The following is a 21,354-nucleotide window of genomic DNA, read 5'->3' as shown; positions in this document are numbered from 1 at the left end:
ACTTGTGGACTTGTCGTGGACTCACCACGGACTCGTGAGTCCTTGGGAGCCGCGAGTCGCCTCGCCTAGGCGAGTCCCTGCGAAAGACTCACATGAGTCTTTTGCTCAGACTCGCGAGTCTTTCGCAGGGACTCGCGGGCCTAGAAAAGATGCCCGTAAAGGGTTAAAAATGACTTTTTTTTTTGTTTTTCACTTCATTTTTATTTTTGTTTGGTTTTAGCAGGTTTGTAGGGTTTGAAGGAGTAGAGGGAAGAAGAAAAAATCAGCAAGAGAGATCTAGGTAAGGATTTTTTCTCTTTCTTTTTTTTTTCATTTGAATCATTTCATTGTTTTGAAACTCAAAAAAATCTTGAAAAACAAGGGGATATGTTGCCTTTTTTTTTTCTATTTTCTTTCCTAAGTTATTTCCTCCTTTTTTTTTCTTGTTTTTGAATGCTATTTTTCCCAAATGATTCATTGTCATTTTTTTTGTTGATTTTCCATAAAACCCTGCTGATTTTTTTTTAAGTTCAACTCCAAGGGCAACCCCAAGGTCAGGAAGACAAACAGATAAAGCATGGAAATATGGGAGTGCAGGAAGCAAAAAAGGGGAGGTCACTTGCATTGAATGTACAAAATGGATGACTGGTGGAATCAATAGATTAAAATACCACCTTGCACAAATACCTGGATATGGTGTGGAGGCATGCCCCAAATCAACTCCTGAAATTATTAGAGAGATGAAGGCCATTCTTGTTGAGAATGATATGCATAAGGAAGAAAGGCAAAAAACAAGAAAAGTCATGGCAGCTGCAATGAATCCCACATTGTCCACTTCGGGTCCCATTGGTCACACTCGGGGTCATCAGTCACTTTCATCTTTTGGTGACAATGAGGGTGAGGCTAGTGGCACTCCTCTTAGATCAAACCCTAATTTTTTTGTACCACACAATGTTCCAGGTGCACAACCTTCACTTGAAGGTACAGGATGGAATAAAGAGAAGCATGAACAAGCACGGATAGCAGCTTCAAACTTTTGGTTTTACAATAATCAATCTTTCAATGCAACAAACAATGTGTATTGGGAAGGTTTTGTTAATGCAGTAACAGTTGCGGGTAAGGGGTTTAAGGCCCCAACAGGTCATGACTTCAGTGGGCCATTGCTAGAGAAAGTTGTGCAAAATACACAAGGTGTGGTTGATGATCAGAAAAGGTATTGGAAGAGAAAAGGATGCAGCATTTTATCTGATGGATGGACAGATGGACGGAATAGGACTCTTCTCAACTTCTTGGTGGCTTCAAATGGTGCAATGGTATTCATAAAGTCTGTTGATGCCTCAAATGAAATAAAAAATGCAGAGACTTTGTGTAATCTGTTGGATGGTGTGGTTCAGGAAGTTGGAGTTGAGAATGTTGTCCAAATTATCACGGACAACGCAGTCGCATATGTATCTGCAGGTAGAATGCTTATGGAGAGGCATCCTTCGATTACATGGAGTCCTTGTGCTGCACATTGCTTGGACTTGGTGCTAGAGGACATTGCGAAGATTGGATGGGTGAAGAAGGTGGTTGAAGATGCAAGAAGTGTCACCAAATTCATCTACAACCATACTTGGGTGCTTGCTTTGATGAGAAAACACACAAATGGCAAGGACCTTGTGCGACCTGGAGTGACATGATTTGCTAGCCATTTCATCACTTTGCAGAGCATTCTTAGTGTCATTCCTCATCTTAAGCAGATGTTTGTGTCAAATGCCTGGTTGGGGTCTGCATACTCCAAAAGACCTGAAGCAGAGAAGATTGTGAGCATTGTTTTTGATGAAGGGTTCAATAAAAGTGGAGAGGAGTTGACTACGGTAAGTAACAAACACAAAAGTAAAGTTTATACAATCTTGTCTATTTGCTGATTTTATTTTTTAGGGGTTGATTTTGTACTAATTTAAAATTTTTTTTCATTTTTTTAGGTGACAAAACCTTTGGTAAGGGTTCTTCGTATGGTGGATGGAGAGGGCATGCCAATGGGTTTCATTTACGAAGCCATGGATAGGGCCAAAGAGGCCATTTCACATTACTATCGTGGAAATACAAGAAAATGTGAAATCCTTTGGCGCATCATTGATCGTAGGTGGACAAACCAACTCCACCAACCGATACATGCCTTCGCCTACTTTTTGAACCCGAAATTCTACTTCTCTGATTCATTTAGGGCTGATGAGGAGGTCATGGCAGGTGTTATTACATGCATTGATAAGATGACACCTGATCCTTAGTTGAGAGACAAGGTTCTTGATGAGTTGGAGGTGAGATTTGACATTTGCAATTGCTCTATCTTTATTTATGAATTCGGAAATATTCATTATTGAATTTGAGTTTGACACTTTGACTATCTATTTCTGAATTTGGAAATGTTCATTGTTGAATATCTACAAAAGTGCAGAGGGGAGACTTTTCTCATCACAACTAGCAAGTGATAGGAGAGGAAAACAACAACTAGGTAAAAAATTTAGTAACTTAGTTCAATAGTGCAAGAAAAAACCTACAAACTTGATTGTTACATTTTTTTCTCAATTCTAATATTTCTAAATGTTTTTTGTAGATTTATGGTGGGAGAATTATGGTGCTGGCACGCCTAATCTTCAAAAGATAGCTATTCGTGTTTTGTCTCAGCCATGCAGTGCTTCTGGGTGTGAACGAAATTGGAGTGTATTTGAGAGCATTCACACAAAGAAGAGAAATAGATTGTCACAAAAGCGGCTCAATGATCTAGCATTTGTTCGGTACAACCTTCGCCTTCGAGCTAGACAGGTGGAGGGTGTTTCACATGAGGCCATTGACCTGGATGAAATTGATGCATATGGTGATTGGACCATGAATGAACAAAATGATGGTGACGATGTCCTCCTTACCGAAGAAGAAATTGCAGAAATAGAGAGAGGAGCAACACAAGATGCAGAAGGAGCAATATTGGATGAAATGGAGGATGAAGATGAGGATGAAGATGAGGACGATGATGAGGACTTTGACTTTGAAGAAGAATCATCTCACCATTTAGATACCACAACACCCACTGCTACTACTTCTAGCTCAAGGCCTGAAAAATCGAGCTATATTAGGAAAAATACAAAGAGGAAGATGTAGTCTTCTCTTTGGTTTGTTCATTCACATTGTTGTTTTTCACATTTGGAGTTGGAGTTGGACATATCATTATATGTAATTTTGTGAACATTTATATACTTATGCTGCCAGCCTGCCATTATAGTATTATACATTTTAGAGTTGAAAGTTGAAACTTGAATATGCTGCAAAACTTGAATACGCTGCCATGAATGATGAAATTTCAAATATTGCGTGTTTGTAGATCATATGACATGTGTAATGTTTCAATTATGGCACTTATGTTCTCTAAATGCATTAATTTCTTTATGTTTTTTTTGTAAAACTACGGTTTTTTTTTTTTGCCGAGTCTTTGCCGAGTCTTTCACGAGTCCGAGTCCGAGTCCAAATTTTTGGCTTGCCGAGTCCGAGGCGAGTCCGAGATTTTCAACTATGCCCAGAAGCAACAAAAACACTCTCGAAGACCTATGATTGAATTTCACTTTCAGCTCCACAATAAACCAGCAACCTAGAAGCTCACAAAACACCCCAAAATATTAGAAAAACTGAAAAAACATTACCAAAATCCATCTCAATATAGCTCAATCTATTGCTTTGAATGAGAAATAGTCTCTCCAATCAGCTAGGTGCTATCTGTCAAGCACAAAACTGACACAAGTTAGGAAGCTCTCAACTTCGAAGCACAAGTCTAGCACACATTCAGTAGCACTTCGTTACAAAATATTCATGGATACCAAAACAAGAGCCCAACACTCTTATTAATAACCTTGGTGTTTCCAAATTCAAATTCATATTCCCTCCAAATGGATGCCAAACCCAAATGCTCACTAATTTCACCTTATTTGAAATTTGCATTTCATTTCCCCTCCTTTCCGAGTCGACCTTCACATAGAAGCAAATATACTTAATAAAAATGACAATAAAATAATAATATGGCGTCCAAGGTAGAATAGTGAAATATATTATAAAATTAACTTATTTCCCATAAGGCGTCCATCTTGCCTTATTAATATTTCACTTTATAAAATATTTTTCCTCAACAATAAATTGCCCAACCTTATGACATAAAATAATACTTTATCACCTCAAGTCGTTCCTTTAAGTCATAACCAAAAATGTGATAGCCCCATCTAAACTTGATAATACCGTTCTAAATTAGAATTTAATAATAAATATAAAAAATAATAAAAGAATAGAATTAATCATAATAATAAACAAAGTTAATATATAATTTCTATTTATCAAATATTAATATGATTTCATATTTATCAAATAATAATAATATAAGAAATATAAATAAAAAGTAATAAAAAAAATTAAAATACTTGATGAGACAATTAAAGAAGAAGATAATGATGGAACCATGAAAGGAGACTATCTCCTAAGATGGATCTCTAAAATAAAGAATCATCATACTCATTGCAGAGAGTATCTTTATTGATAGAGAATACCACTCAGAACCAAATATGACAGCACTGAAGTAAGACTCCTACTACCTTGTGGAGAGTCGAAAATATAGCGCAGTTAAGAAGTAGGATAATTCTATTATATCGACCATATTGGAGGGCATCAATTCGGGTCATGCCACCTCTTATAATGGAGCTGCGATAACAAGGGATGGGAGTCTATTACTGCTATTCAACGGGTTAGGTGATGCAGCAACTAGTCCCAATGAGTCAGAACAGCAACTAGTCCTAGTGCTACATCGATTTATAATATCGATAAACAAGAAAGATGAATCGATTGTCTCTTCCCTAAAGAAGGCCAATTAATATCAAGCATTGTGGATAATAGAAATCACGATTATGACAAAGGTTAATAAAAAGATATTCGTTAAATAGGCAGTGATTATGTTTAAAACTAATCGATTGGTTAAGGCGCTTGAAGAGTTGTGTCCCACCATTGACAAAGAGATACAACACTTATTGAACACAGCGATTCAGATTGATATATTAAGAGAATCATATCTATAGGAGAGGGGGGATAGAATTCACATACCTACAAAAGGGAAGATACCAGGAACAACGAACATCCTCTTATTTTCGGACCAATGTGAAAATAGTAGGAACCCATACTAGGGGTCATGACACAAAGAGAGGAAGACGGGAGGACTGCAAACGACCCCCGCAGATTACGAACTGCAACTACGAGCTGCGGATTACGAACAGGTAAGAGGTGTTTACTGGTCATAGGGTATATATGTGTGTGGAAGTGTGTGCCACACACACATATATATTACTTAATATTCTGTCATACGTATTAATATATCAATTCCTTTAACAAAGCTATAGTAGGATAGCGATATTATCTTATGTGTATGTAGCAATGAATATAGGTATGTATGCAGAATATTTATATATATGTAGGATCAATAATGGGAATTAAGGAATATGTAAATGTAGGCATAAATTATGGAATGAAAAAGGATAATGAATTGTAGAATGTAATATGAATAATGTGGCTATATGATGGAGGCTATTGGGAGGAAATTCCCTTAGCCTAATTCAGGGATTATGATAATCCCTGGTAGGCAGTATATACTGAGTATTTTTATGCATATATGTTATGGCTTGGGTGTCAAAGTCTCACCCAAGAAGAGATGGATCTGGCCGGTCCCCTCTGGTAGACTTATGGTGAGATGCATCATCCAAGGCAAGGATTTGATCATATATGATGGTCTTCCTTGGTAGGCTTGGATGTAAGATGGTACATCCAAGACAGGAATCGAACTATCCATCGATTTCCTGGTATGGCTTGGAACCAAGATGGGTTCCAAGAAGGCGAGCATTACAACCGCCTAAGGACAGGTCCCAGTACTGCACTCGTATCCTTTTTATTAAATAAGAATGGAGATTAGCTTTAATTAAGTAATTGAAGTTTAATTGCAAATTAGATTAGTTATATATATATTTGTTGCATTCTAACAGTCTGTTTTGCAGGACAGTGATCTCTAACTAGTAGGGACATTACAAAATACATAAGTCATATGCCTAGGCCAAGGAGGGCATTAAAAAATATATTAAAAATACTTTTCCCATGTGCCGAACAACTACCATAGTGAATTGAAGGCAAAAAGTACTGAAAACTGCATTGCCAGAAATAGCCTCTGAACTGGATCACTAAAACTTGCCAAAAATAGCATTTCCAAAAATAGCATTTACTAAAAATAGCATACTGCTAACAATAGCAAGTGTGTCCAAATGCATTTTAACCACATTCTGAGTAGCCATCGCAACTTGCTAAAAATAGTAAGTTTAGAAAAGTCTTGAGATCCAGTTGCATCTCACACCATAGCGAAGCTCTCTGTAAACCCAGAAAAACCCAAAATAATGAGCTGTCCTTGCCCCTACTTACTAAAAATAGTAAGTATACCAAACTCCACTGATTGCTACGCATGTACCATCATTGTGAAGATTTCTGAAAATCCAGAAGGAATCCATAATCAAAACTGTAAAACTCCAATATGCAAGCCATCAAAATTGCCAAAACATCCTCCTAGAAAATAGGAAGCCCTAATTCTGCCTCTGACTGACCAACGGGTCTCGGGATTGGTCAACAGTCCCCAAAACAAACTAGAGCGAAAAAGGGGATATTACACTAACTTTACACTGTAGCTTACAATTGATAAACCACAAAAAGTATGAACCAAGGGATTCATCACATATCATTGCATTTCTCCATTAAGATCAATGAAATTCAACTAAATTTGACAAGTAACAAGAAACTATGCAAAATGTAGAAATTACCCATTTTTGACAATTTCATTCTTGCACTTGACAATTTTAGTGTACATTTTATAACATTGTAGAGCAAGACTTGCATGAAATACTTGCAATTCATGATGGAATCACAAGTAACGTGTCCACTCAAAATGTAGAACTTAACCTTGCACTTACAACAACTTTGCAACTTTGACGATACTAATAAGTTTTACAACATTTCTTTCTTATTGACAAAATTCTATAATTTTCACTACCCGTGGTGATTTAACTTCACCTGCAAAACTACCACTTCACCAAATGCAGTAACCAAAGAAACGGGACTCGGACTCAGCTCGGACTCGGCAAGGCCGACTCGGACTCGGACTCGGGACTCGGCGTCAGACTCGGCTCCAGACTCGGTTGGACTCGGGAAAGTGAAAAACTCAAGAAATTTAGAGATTTTTAAAGATCTAAAACTTGTTCCAGGCACCCTTTATTGAATACACCTTAAAGACACAATAACATCATCAAATTCGGCTCATTTGATTACATACACATGTATACATCAATCACATAAGCATAAACGCAAATTGTAGCTGGAGGAAATAACAAACATAGATATATAATTATTGTCAAATGTATACAATATTACAACTCATGGAATAAAAAATCCATGTCATCATATGATCATCATCAAATGTTTCATACAAATACCAAAGTTAAATACAACTACAAGCCTATGGCTCAGAGGAGCCTGCACCCTCTGGCCCCGGCCCCCTGCGAAGGCGTCTAAGGTAGGTCCCGGATGATTCGACAGCCATAGCCGCTCCCCGTGACACCATGCCATGCTCACCAACATCAGGAACATCCGTGTCACTATTTGCCTCTGAATCTCCTGTCTATGCTCGTGCTCTCCGCTCCTCCTCTGCCATGGCTACAGTCTCAGCCTCTATATCTACCTGGTCGATCCAATCAGTGTCAGACTCAAGGTTTAATTTTCCCTACTTCTATCGACGCAGTTTCCCCCCATATTTTTTGATGGGGGTTTGGGGGCAGCGCCCTGTTGTCCTTATTTTTGGATTCTCAAAAATGTGACAACCCCTACAAATTTTTGCCTAAAAAGTGTCATTTTTGTCTCCCAAGGCACGTTTTACGAGGTACAAAACTCACATTTGATAGTGTCAAATCATTGGGGGGTGTCTTTGCCATTATTGTCCAAGTTTTGGTGAGTTTTGGTCTTCCTTTTCCTAGCTTTCTGTGCAATTTCCGGTTTCAGAACAATCACTGCAAGTTGAAGTTTTTACTCTATGACACACTCCCCGATGCAGAATTTCGCCTAATCCTTGGACTAGCTTAATCCTCAGTCCATCCTCGAACTACGTTTCGAATTTCGTTGAATTCTGGGTTCGTTTGCTATGTTTTTGCTTTAATGTAGGGGAATTTTTCGATGATTACCAGTAACTCGTAATTTGTTTTTCAAAACCCCCTTGAAGCTTTTAGGCTTGTAGGGGAATTTTTCTCCAATTGCAAGTTTTTATAAAACTTGTAATGGGGGTTTTAAAACCCCCATTACCAGTAGCTTGACTTTAAGTGTTTAAAAACTTGTAAATGGGATTTTAAAACCCCTTTACATATTTTAAATGAAATCACTTGTAAAGGGAATTCTATTTCCCTATTACAAGTAATTTTAGTTGTAATTTCTTTTCTAAAACCCGATTTTGCTTAACATGTTGAAAAAGTGAAATTTTAAACTTGTTATATCCTCCAAAAAACCTGATTGCAAGTAAGAGAAAAATTGATGTTTTTCCCTTTTTGGATAAAGACTTAACCTTCTTTAGTCCAAAAATCCAGCTTCAATGACGAAAAAACCAAGTTCTTCCCAATTTCGGGTTTTGAAATCCGGGTTGCAAGTTGAAAGTTCTTCCCATTTTTGCATTGGCAAAGTTCCAAGTGATCTTCTTGAAATTCATTTTTACCTATCCGCTTCCAATTCACACCTTCATTCATTTTCCCCATTTAAAGTCTACTTGTAGTCAGCCATCCAAAACCCGAAATTGGTCCAAAATGGACTCAAAAAACACTTGAAAATGAGTTTTAAAGGTCCAATTACAAGTGCAAACTTGTAGTTACCCATTACACATATGAAGTTGCATGTTTGTTCCCACATTTGCAAGTTAATGCTCTTGTTTTTCCCCACACATGTAATGCAACTTCCGAAACCCGAAATTCACTTGTGAGCCCATTTTTGCATCAATTTATCTCTTCCCTTGTCAGTCCTGTTTGTACACACGATCTACCAAATCAATGGATTAAGGCATGGGCCTTATTTTGCAAGAAGATTTCAAGAATGAAGGATGATACAAAGAAGAGATACAACAACAATTCATGGTTGAGAGCATAGAATGCTTTCAAGACAAAGATGGTCATGACATGAAAAGAGGAAGGCAGCCCTTTCCCTCTTGAAAAGATAGTACTATTCCAAGCAAGAAGATAAGGATGCAAGTTCTCGTTCTGGTACAAGATGTCTTTACCAATCTAGAATACTTCAAGTTCTAGCATCCTGAAGTGACATGAAGATCATCACAGACAAAGGATGATGCAGTTAGAGTCGTGTCTTTAGACACAAAGAATAGTTTTAGTTATCTTTAGTTGTAATTTTGTTTTGACAAGTTACATGTAAAAAATAACTTTGTAATTGGAAGTTAACTCATTACTTGCACTTTTGTAATTACATGTAAGGCAACTACAAGTCGTGTCCAATTAGGATTGTAGTTGGAATAAGTCTTAGTTAATTATTGAAGTCTTAGTTAGTTATTGAATAAGTCTTGGTGGTTGAGAGAATCTCTCAAGTTAGTTAGGATCCTCCCACCTTTTTCTCAAGGCTCCTCTTCTATAAATAGAAGAAAGGGTCCATTGTAATTTTTATAAAACTCTGCCAAATTTACAGCAAGAAGTCTTTGAGCTTATATATGTGAATTGAAAGTTTTGAAGAATAATAAAGAAGGATTACTCAAGTTTTGAGTCTTTGGGCTACATGTTTGAGTTTGAATCTTTTTATTTCTTCCATGCAAAGTGTTTCTAAAGGAGCTTAGTCTAATTTGATTTGAAGTCTTTAAGCTGCAAGTAGAGAAGATTAATTAAAATAGGAAAATCTCTAGAAGGAGCAGCAAGTCTTTGAGCTTGCGTCTATTCTTGAGGAAAAATTATTGTTTGATAAGAAATAGCAGCAAGTCTTTGAGCTTGCATTAGTTCTTGTCTTTGTGTTGAAAGAATAGATTATTCTAGTCTTTGAGCTGTTGTTTTTTATTCGTTGTAAATTTTAGTATAGCAAAGGGTAGATAGGACTTCCAATAGTCAAGTCTTTGATCTTGATATTGTTGTTCTGTCCCGAAGGAAGTGACGGGAGTCTTTGAGCTTTCAGGAAACTTCATTTCCTTTCTCTCGTTTTCATTTGAAGTTGTTACCATTATTATACATTTTCTTGCTATCACTTTTCTAAGGAGAGAAAAGGATATAGGCTTCCTTGAAGAAAGAAGGAAGACTGCTGTCCCATCCTGTTTTTATTTCAGTTTTAGATAGATAGGGGGAACCTTCCCTTAATTAGGAGAGTTTCATACTCACACATTGTGGTCGAAGCCACAATTTTGTTTGCTTTCACGAGTGTACAAAATTTTCAACCACCCCAAGATGGGGTCAAGGGGCAGCATGTTGGATCGAAAACCGTCGGGTGTTATTTTTCTATTGGCTGCCAGGTTGTAACCCTAATTTTTCTCATTCTCAAGCGGAGGTTGTAGTGAACAAAGACGATACCATTCATTTTAAAAAAACTTTTTAAAATGTCTTTTTTGGTCATTTTACTAACCCACCAGTAGCCAAGTTTGGGGCTCCCAAAATTGCTATGCCCAACTTGGATTTCCTCACATTTTCCTTTTGAAATTGCATTCAACATGTCCATTTATTGCTCTTGCAACTTCCCTTACAATATGCCCAAATTAGTTATCCTATCATACCACTAACTCTACTAGTTGACTCCTGGAATAGTAAAAGTTTGGATCTCCTTGGGTGCCCAACTTGCATTAAATGCTTTGTCATAACTTGTAACTCCCAGAATCTTGTCATTTTGCCTTATTTACAACCTGTTGTGACGTATTCACACATCGCCCCATTGCGAATGGGGACCCCTGCTTTTTGCTTTCTAGGGTTAGTTTTCTTGGTCTTTTAGGTTCTTGGCTATTAGCCTTTGCATTGGAGAGTTGCCATTAGGATAGCAGGGTCTGCTTGAGTTGAGGTGGGTCAGTAGGTGGTCCAAGTCAGGGTCTCTTTGAGAGCCTTCTCTAGGTCAGGCCTTGCTCTTGTTTCTAGGTTAAGTCTTGATTGAGTTTGAGGAAGTCCTTGTATCATGCTAGGAATCTTGCCTTTTGGGGCCTATGTCATTGAGTTAAGGATGTGAATGGAGGTATGTGAGTAGGTGTTCTCAAGGATTCTTCCCTTTGAAGGTTTGAGATTGGTCCATTTGATGAATGATGTCCTTGTACTCTAGGCATTGATTGGTATAAAATTGACCTATGTATCTTTAGGAAATGCCTAATGACCAAGCCTAGATTTGTAAAATTGAGAGTTGAAAGAGGAATTTGAGCTAGATTGTCAAATTTGCTCCTGACCCTCAAAAGGGACAAGAGCGAAATCTTCCTTAGCTCCCTTTTGATTCCTATTTTGGACAAAACCTTCATCCTAAGGCATGTATTGGGGGGAAATAAGATTGAGTTCACCCTTGGAGACACCTTGGACAAACTTAGACATGGAAATTTGGAGAAAAGGTCAAGAATTGAGCCTAAAAGATGAATTTCGCTCCTGACCCTTCCAGAGGGTCCAGAGCGAAATCCTTCAAGGGACCTCTTATCTCACTCAAACAGTTGAATGAATCCTATTTCAAGTAGATTTAAGGGCAAATAGACTTGATTGAGATGGAGGGAGGACCCAAAAGCCAAGTCTAAGAGCAAAGTTGAGGGGAAAATGAGGAAATTTGTTAATGCAATAGTAGCTTCTGCAAGATAAGACTCTCCTAACTCATTCTGTTATTAGCTTATTCATCTATGCTATTAGATTATCTGATTCATGCTGTATATAACATTGATCATAATTATGATATTGACAATTGGATAAAGATAGATTAGATCGACGACTTGCTTAACATAGTTAAGCGTCGATCTAAATGCAATTAGTTATCAGACTTATTTACTTTGACACCGATTTACTATCGGGTGTGTTTACCAATCTGTTATCATCTACAATGACACCGATTTACTATCGGGTATGTTTACCAATCTGCCATCATTTACAATGACACCGATTCACTATCGGGTGTGATTATCGAACTGTTATTATTTGCAATGACACCGATTCACTATTGGGTGTGATTATCGAACTGTTATTATTTGCAATGATACCGATTCATTATCGGGTATGTTTACAGATTTGTTATCATTTACACTAGCACCGATTAGTTATCATCGAATGGATCGGTTGATATTGGTAAGAGTCACGACCAAGTGACATCTTGGTCGGACATGTCTTTTAGACATGTCCAATCAAGGTGCCACTTGATTGTGACAACCTTACTATATATACATCATTCAAAAGAAAGGAGATGACATTGAAATCGATACATGTTCATCCTCCATACCTGCAGCAAAAGAAAGATAACAATATTATTGTCATAGTTACAATATCAAAATTTTAAAATACACCATCCTGCATATAACTTGTTCTTTAAATTGGAAATTGAAATAACATTTACATGGTATCAGAGCCAAGTTGATCGAACTTGAGGCTATTCAATTTCGTGAAATAAATTTAAGAACAAGATTATATACTACATCACATTTCTCCAATGGCCAGCGCTATTAGATTCGAAGACAGACTCGGAGGTGGGGATGACTTTTTAGCCTGGAAATTCAGAATTCAGATGATCTTAAAGGAGAACAAAGTGGATTCATTTGTTCAAACTAAAAATGACCAACCTGAAACTGAACCTGACAAAACAGCATGGATTGAGGGAAATGAAAAGGCAATAAAAATAATAGTTGATGGGGTGAGAAACAACATAATGCCCATCATAAGAAAACATCAGACAGCCTGTAAAATGTTCAAAGCACTTGAAAGCACATTTGAGATATCAAATGCAAGTCGAACTCTAGAATTAAAACGATAAATAAATCATATCACCATGAACAAGGGGGAGACAATCAATGCCCACTTTATGCGGATATCAATTCTAAGAGATGAATTAGCAACTCTGGATTATGAAATCCAAAGCAAAGAGTTAACACTCATTGCTCTAGATGGGTTGCTTAGTGGATGGAGCACATTCGTCCAAGGCATCAGTGCAAGGTCCAAGTATCCTAAGTTTGAAAGATTAAGGGATGATTGTCTCCAAGAAGAATCAAGATTGAACAAGATGGGAATGAAACATAAGAATATAGATGAAGACCTACAAGTCTTAAACACTAACTCCACCAAGCAAAACAAGAAAAGGCAGTTTAGAAAGAGAAAAGGTCGTCAAGGCAAGAATACTTCAAAGAAGGACTTATCTCACATTCAATGTTACAGATGTGATCAGTTCGGACACTATGTTGCAAAGTGCCCGGAAAGAACCAAGAAACATGCTACATTTGCCAAAGTAGGAAAGACTAAAGGGGAAGATGACTCTGGAAAATATGTATTCTACTCAGCACTCACAAGCCAAGCTTCTAACAAGATCAACTCATGGGTGATTGACAGTGGTTCATCCAGGCACATCACAGGGTTCAGAGAAGTACTTGACTCCATGACAGAGGAGAGTGATGAGGACGTAACCATCGGAGATGACTCCACACATCCAGTCAGAGGAATAGGAACCTGCACCATCAAATTGAAGACAGGCATATCCTTGCGGCTCAAAGGAGTACTGTATGTCCCTGGCATCAAAAGGAATCTAGTCTCCATATCGGCACTGGAAGATAACGGATACAGAGTGACATTCATGGACAACAGAGTATTGACTTGGCCAAAGAACTCTTCAATCAAGAAGGCAAAGACCATTGGACAGAGACGGGGCTATTTGTATGAGCTGTGCACGGAACCCAACCTAGCCCTAATCCATGAAGGCGCTAATGCAAATGAAGTTTGGCATAGAAGATTAGGCCATCTGAATTTTAGGGCTTTATCTTCAATGGGAAACCTTGTCACAGGTCTACCCAAGTTAAAGCAAGATCATTCAGGGGCATGCAAAGGATGTGCCCTAGGTAAAAATACCAAAGGTACATTCCAAAATAGTACTAGGAAAACTAGTAAAATTCTAGAGTTAGTTCATTTTGATGTATGCGGACCTATGTCTGTATCCTCTCTAGGGGGATTCGTGTATTATGTAATATTTGTTGATGACTACTCTAGGAAGACTTGGATCTACTTTCTGAAAAATAAAGAATCAGAAGAGATCCTCTCTAGGTTTAAAGAATTTAAATCACTAACTGAAAACCACTCAGGAAACAAAGTTAAAACCCTAAGAACTAACAATGGGGGAGAATACACATCAGATTCGTTTAAAGAATTTTGTAGAGATAATGGGATTAAGAGGGAGCTTACTATACTTTATAACCCCCAACAAAATGGGGTAGCTGAAAGGAAAAATAGGACTATAGTCGAAGCTGCCAAGGCCATGATTCTAGATCAAAACCTTAATACAAATCTCTGGGCAGAAGCATCCAGCACCGCAGTATATATACAGAACAGATGCCCTCACTCCCATCTTGAAGACAAAACTCCTGAGGAAGTATTCACTAAAATTAAGCCAGATATCAGCCACCTTAGGATATTTGGATGTCCTGTTTATATCCATGTACCTAAAGAAAAAAGACTAAAACTAGAGCCTTCTGGAAAAAGAGGATTGCTTGTAGGATATAGTGAAACCTCCAAAGCCTACAGAATCTATGTACCTGGTCAAAGAAATATTGAACTAAGTAGGGATGTAATCTTTGAGGAGGACCTAGCTTTCAAAAGAGCTTAGAGCTTCATAGAACCTGAAATCCCTACTTAGATGAAGATCCTGCTCCTGAGTTTCAGAGGGAGAACCTAGATGAAACTGAAAATGAAAATGAACACTCACCTAGAAATCTCAAGAAAAGACCACTATGGGCCACCAAAATAGTAGAAGAAGCTCAGGGGTTTGCTGCTCCTTCAGGAACCTTCGGAGAAAGCAAAAGGCCTAATAAATTTACTAGCTATGTTGCTCTTATGAATGATCTATCTAAAAACGAACCTGACAATGTACCAGATGCCCTTAAACATCAAGTATGGAAGGATGCTATGTCTGAAGAGTATCAATCCATAATAAAAAATGATGTATGGGAGATTGTTCCCAGGCCAACTAAAAAAATTGTTGTTTCTTCTAAATGGCTTTTTAAGATCGAACATGCAGCAGATGGCAGTATTGAAAAACATAAGGTAAGATTTGTAGCCAGAGGGTTCTCTCAAAAGGAAGGAATAGACTATGAAGAAACATTTGCTCCTGTAGCCAGATAGACCTCAGTAAGGACTGTGCTAGCCATTGCAGCATCAAAGGGATGGAAGGTACATCAAATGGATGTAAAGACAACTTTTCTCAATGGAGAGATATCTGAAGAAGTATACCTAGAGCAACCTGAAGGGTTTGAGATTCATCATGCAGAGTCTCATGTGTGTAGACTCAAGAAAGCTCTATATGGGCTTAAACAGGCTCCTAGGGCCTGGTATGAAATAATTGACACATATCTATCAAAACTAGGTTTCTCTAAAAATGATGCAGATCCTAATCTCTACTACAAACAGAATAAAGGTGATATGCTAATATTGATTTTATATGTTGATGACTTATTAATCACAGGAGAAGATCACCTTATAGATCAATAGGGGCTTAAACAGGCCCCTAGGGCCTGGTATGAAATAATTGACACATATCTATCAAAACTAGGGTTCTCTAAAAATGATGCAGATCCTAATCTCTACTACAAACAGAATAAAGGTGATATGCTAATATTGATTTTATATGTTGATGACTTATTAATCACAGGTTAAGATCACCTTATAGATCAATGCAAGAAAGAGCTATCCAAAGAATTTGATATGGACTTGAGATTCCTTGGAAGTATGGCAGAATTCTGATAACATTGTTCTAAACCAAGGCAAGTATACCTTGGACATCCTGAAGAGATTTGGAATGCTAAACTGCAGACCCATGACCACTCCAATGGAAACCAATCTTCATAAACTTAAAGAAGCAGCAGCAGAATCACCTTCTATTGACCCCACTCTATACAGGCAAATGATTGGGTCTCTTATGTATCTGGTAAATACAAGGCCAGATATCTGCTATGCAGTAAATGCTTTGAGTCAGTTTATGTGTGAGCCAAAAGAGATACACCTGGTTGCAGTAAAACACATTATGTGATATTTACAAGGCACCTTAAATCTTGGTCTCAAGTATAAGAAAGTTGATCTTAATCTACACGGATTCACAGATTCAGATTGGGCTGGAAGTGTGACTGATCGGAAAAGCACCTCTGGGTGCTGCTTCAGTTTGGGATCAGCCATGATATCCTGGATCAGCAGAAAGCAGTCTTCTGTAGCGCAAAGTTCCACCGAGGCCGAATACATTGCAGCCTCCATGGCTGCCCAAGAAGCAGTGTGGCTTAGAAAGTTACTTGTGGGATTGTTTGGTGAACCTATGAAACCTACTATCATCCATTGCGACAATCAAAGGTGCATAAAACTTTCAGTGAATCCAGTGTTCCATGATAGATCCAAACATATTGAGATCCCATATCATTATGTACGAGACATGGTAGACAAAAATGTGATCAAATTGGAATATGTTAGTACAGGAGAGTAGACTGCAGATATTTTGACCAAACCACTTTCCAGAGTGAAGGTTGATCACTTCAGAAAGGGTTTAGGTATGTTAGAAAGGTAATCTGCTTTGTAAATAAGATGTTTAATGTGTAAACTTCTTTTTTGTCATGTTGAAACATTCTGGGTTTTACTCCTTGTGTTCATATCTAAGAGGTGACGATCTCTCAGATTATGAACACTTGTATGCAGACATCATAAGGTGACGATCTTATGATTCTCAAACCAGTTATCATGTTGGATCTCTGGTATGTCATGGATGTGCCATGATGGTGTTGTGATAAAACATTTGAATAAAATGTTTGTGCACATATCACAACCTGGATAAGATGAGGATTTAACCATCCTCATATGTTTATCCTTAGTATTGCATGTTTAGGCAATATTGATATCACGTGTTCAGGTGATATCTTGTCATAATAAAATGATGAATCTTTTATATCACATGGTTAGGTGATACTCTATGTCACATACTTAGAGTGATGTTTTATATTTGTATCTTATGTCCTGATGGTACTTCATATCATATGTATAGATGATATATATTCTTGGAGACTGACATTATGGAAAAGAAATGTGATGCAGGTTACTTTATCTATCTTCCAAAGCTAAGAGGGAGTGTTAATGCAATAGTAGCTTTTGCAAGATAAGACTCTCCTAACTCATTCTGTTATTAACTTTTTCATCTATGCTATTAGATTATCTGATTCATGTTGTATATAACATTGATCATAATTATGATATTGACAATTGGATAAAGATAGATTAGATCGACGACTTGCTTAACATAGTTAAGCGTCGATCTAAATGCTATTAGTTATCAGACTTATTTACTTTGACACCGATTTACTATCGGGTGTGTTTACCAATTTGTTATCATCTACAATGACACTGATTTACTATCGGGTGTGTTTACCAATCTGTCATCATTTACAATGACACCGATTCACTATCGGGTGTGATTATCGAATTGTTATTATTTGCAATGACACCGATTCACTATCGGGTGTGATTATCGAACTGTTATTATTTGCAATGATACCGATTCATTATCGGGTATGTTTACAGATTTGTTATCATTTACACTAGCACCGATTAGTTATCATCGAATGGATCGGTTGATATTGGTAAGAGTCACGACCAAGTGACATCTTGGTCGGACATGTCCGATCAAGGTGCCACTTGATCGTGACAACCTTACTATATATACATCATTCAAAAGAAAGGAGATGACATTGAAATCGATACATGTTCATCCTCCATACCTGCAGCAAAAGAAAGATAACAATATTATTGTCATAGTTATAATATCAAAATTTTAAAATACACCATCCTGCATATAACTTGTTCTCTAAATTGGAAATTGAAATAACATTTACAAAATTGAGCCTAAAACATGAATTTCGCTCCTGACCCTTCCAAAGGATCCATAGCGAAATTCCTAGAGGGGTATGTCCTTCCAAAGGTACCTAGGTGAAATTGTTAAGATGCACTTTTGATCCAACGTTTTGAGCTAGGCACCTCCTTAAGGTGATTTGTTAGCATGCCATAAGGTGGGAACAATGTGAATGAGGGTAAAGTTTGAGTGTTTGGATGATATTTAAGACTAATTCCTCAAATTCGCTCCTGACCCTTCCAAAGGGTCTAGAGCGAATTTCCTTATATCTCCCTTCTTGGTCCTAATTTGCCTCATAAACCTTATCCCTATGGTGTGATTGAGAGGGTATTGATGTGTGCAACAAAGTGAAGTGATGGAAAGTGAAGGATTTGAGCATAATTGCAAATTTCGCTCCTGACCCTTCCAAAGGGTCCAGAGCGAAATTTGTCTAAGCTCCTGACCCTTCCAAAGGGTCCAGAGCGAAATCCTCCAAAAGACCTATTTCTTCACTAGGGACATCAAATGGTGGACATACATGGAAAGGAAAGGATTCAAAAGGACAAGTCTAAAGCAAGATGAGTGAAAAGAAGGAAGAATTGGGTCTAGAGGAACAAATTCACTCCTGACCCTTCCAAAGGGTCCAGAGCGAATTTCTCAAAAGCATCTATTTTCCTCAAGATTTAAAAGTAAATTGCCCTAAAGGTATTTTCCTAAGATGGTTTAACAAGCAAGCTAAGAGAAAACTTTAGCAAGGACAAGCTCTATTTTCCAAATTTTGCTCCTGACCCTTCCAAAGGGTCCAAAGCGAAATTCTTAGAAAGACTTATTTCCTCACCAAAAGCATTGAGTAGACACCACTTTGAGAGCAATTTGACTTGAGTATGATAAGATAAGGGGGAATGGACAAGTCCTAGGCAAGTTGAATGAGAATTAAGTCTAAACTGCAAATTTTGCTCCTGACCTTTCCAAAGGGTCCAAAGTGAAATTCGTAGAAAGACTCTATTTTGCCTAATGCACTAAAAGAATCTTGTTTTAAGCTAAATTGATGGCAAATTGACTTGATCATGATAGGAGGAGGTTTGATAAGTTAAGTTCAAGGCATAATGATGATGAATGGAAGGTGAATAGTGTCAAAAGACAAATTTCGCTCTTGACCCTTCCAAAGGATCCAGAGCGAAATTTCCTAAACCTCTATTTTGCTCCTTGTTTGAGACCAAGATCTTGGTTCCTATGGCGTAGTTGAGGGAAGATTGATGTATACTTGCCTTGAGAAGTGATTTAAGGCAAAGAGATGATGAAATTTGAACTAAAATGCAAATTTCGCTCCTGACCCTTCCAAAGGGTCCAGAGCGAATTTCTTTAGGAAGCCTTGTTCCTTGCCTAAGCCTTTGAACTAACCCATTCCTAAGCATTTTCGAGGGCTAAAGACTTGTTTTTTGATGAGAAAAGGATGAGAAATGGAGTTTTATGAAGAAAAAGCAAGCAAAATGTCAATTTAGCTCTTGACCCTTCCAAAGGGTCTAGAGCGAATTTCATTATTGGTCCTGTCCTTGGAGAGGATCTAGAGAAAATTCCATTATAGGGTCTGTTCTTCCAGAGGGTCTTAAGCGAAATTGATCTTAATGCCTTATTGTTAATTTTTTAAAGTGAGAAATGCCATAATAGAATGAATATATTATGTATACTTAATCATCTTTTGTTTGTTTTGCAGATCAACAAAATCAAGATAGAGGAAGATCAGGACAAGAGAAGGGCGACCTCTTCAAGTTTCATCATCATTAAGGACACTTCAAATGCACGAGAGAGGATTCAAAGTGCTTCCAGGTTGAAGGACTTCAAGTGTTAGGACTATCCTCAAGGAGATCACAAGATGGCAGAGAAGAAGGATCTTGTAAACATTTCAAGGCAAGATGAACTACTAGAGAAGGTAACTTGACCATGACTTCCTATCACCATAATGCCAAAATCAAGGAGCCTGTAATATTCCCACTTATTTTTTTCGGTTTTCAAGCACAACAATATTACAATGCACCCTATAAAGTTCGGAAATATAATTCCAATGCTATTGAAAAGTAACCCTTCCACTTTCTGATCACCAAGAGCCCAATGTGGGAAGATGAGAGCATACGGTGACAAGGGGTTCGCTAGCTCACTAATCCGCTGGAAATTACAATGCGAATACAAAACTGGGCGATAAGCCAACCCCTTCCACTTTTCAGCGGGATGAAGAATACGAACTTGGCGGTAAACCAGCCAAGGCAACAAAAGCATAACTAAACCAAATCACTCTACTGCTTATGTAGCGGGAAGACTTTTAAATAAAACTATCACTCAACTGCATATCTCAGCGGGAGGACAATATCACTCAACCACTTGCTCAGTGGGAGGACAAACTGAATTACAAAACATACAGGTGGCTAAGCCACCCTCTTCCACTTGTTCAGTGGGAAATGCAGCATAGAATGAATTGGTCAGTACTACTACTACTGAGGCAATTCTTACAATGATAGAAATGCGAAAGAAGATAGAGTGAAGTACATATCTTAAGAATTCACTAACACATTCTAACCAAGAATTCTACTTGCTGTTCTGAAATCAGATACAAGGAAAACGTAGAACCAGCTAACCCACTAAATTGCTTGTAACTCTCTCAAAACCCAATAGAATCATGCCAAACCAGAAGCAAATGAAGCGTATGACATAAGAAAACAAAACAATACCTTGAAACTACAACTGGAGAGCATCAACAGCAATGCACGCAACCCAAAGCAATTCTGGGAATGGCGTTTTTGCTGAATAGTTCAATTTGCAACTAAAAAATGGAGAGTTCTCCAAATGCCACGCCAATATAGGAAAACTATTGTCTCTCCGGTACACTTCCAACAAGCCCTCACCCAAAATGATGCACTCAACACACCGGCAGCTACGAGCAAAATGAACTACCAGCCAACACACCAGCAACACCCAAAAAACCAGCAACACAACTTCTTCACCAACACACTTGAAAATCACCCAAAAGCTCACAACTACGCACCACAGCTAGGAGTGATGTCTCACACTCAAAACTAGAAGGAAAGATCTAGGAGGTATTCAACCTCGAAGAATGTCTGGAGTCATTCCGACAGTATAACGATATATTTTCTCTAGATGATCAAATGAGGAGCCCAACCTCTGTTTATATAGCTTTTCCATTCTAAAATTCAAATGAAACTGCCTCCCAAATTCGCCTCATTCAAATTGTGTTTCATTTCAAGAGGTGGA

At 37.8% G+C, this 21,354-nt stretch overlaps 2 protein-coding genes across 3 annotated transcripts in view; both read left to right on the top strand.

Annotated features, from left to right (window-relative positions):
• LOC131078352 (two pore calcium channel protein 1) overlaps positions 1–21,354 on the top strand; it is a 396,229-nt gene that overhangs the window by 90,089 nt on the left and 284,786 nt on the right. The window lies entirely within an intron of this gene.
• On the top strand, positions 1,042–2,249 carry LOC131078353 (uncharacterized). The gene is made up of 2 exons (XM_058016025.2): positions 1,042–1,835; positions 1,944–2,249. The coding sequence occupies exons 1-2, from the start codon at positions 1,719–1,721 to the stop codon at positions 2,247–2,249; spliced, it is 423 nt and encodes a 140-aa protein (XP_057872008.2). The 5' UTR covers positions 1,042–1,718.

This window comes from Cryptomeria japonica, chromosome 3, assembly GCF_030272615.1.
Source record: "Cryptomeria japonica chromosome 3, Sugi_1.0, whole genome shotgun sequence".
Taxonomy (NCBI): Eukaryota; Viridiplantae; Streptophyta; class Pinopsida; order Cupressales; family Cupressaceae; genus Cryptomeria; species Cryptomeria japonica.
The sequence above is the reverse complement of the archived record's forward strand: the minus strand, read 5'-3'. Positions and strand labels throughout refer to the sequence as shown.

Coding starts and splice junctions, on each gene's coding strand:
- LOC131078353 (XM_058016025.2), top strand. CDS start 1,719: ATGTTTGTGTCAAATGCCTGGTTGGGGTCTGCATACTCCAAAAGACCT. Junction 1,836..1,943: donor GTGGAGAGGAGTTGACTACG/GTAAGTAACAAA, acceptor TCATTTTTTTAG/GTGACAAAACCTTTGGTAAG.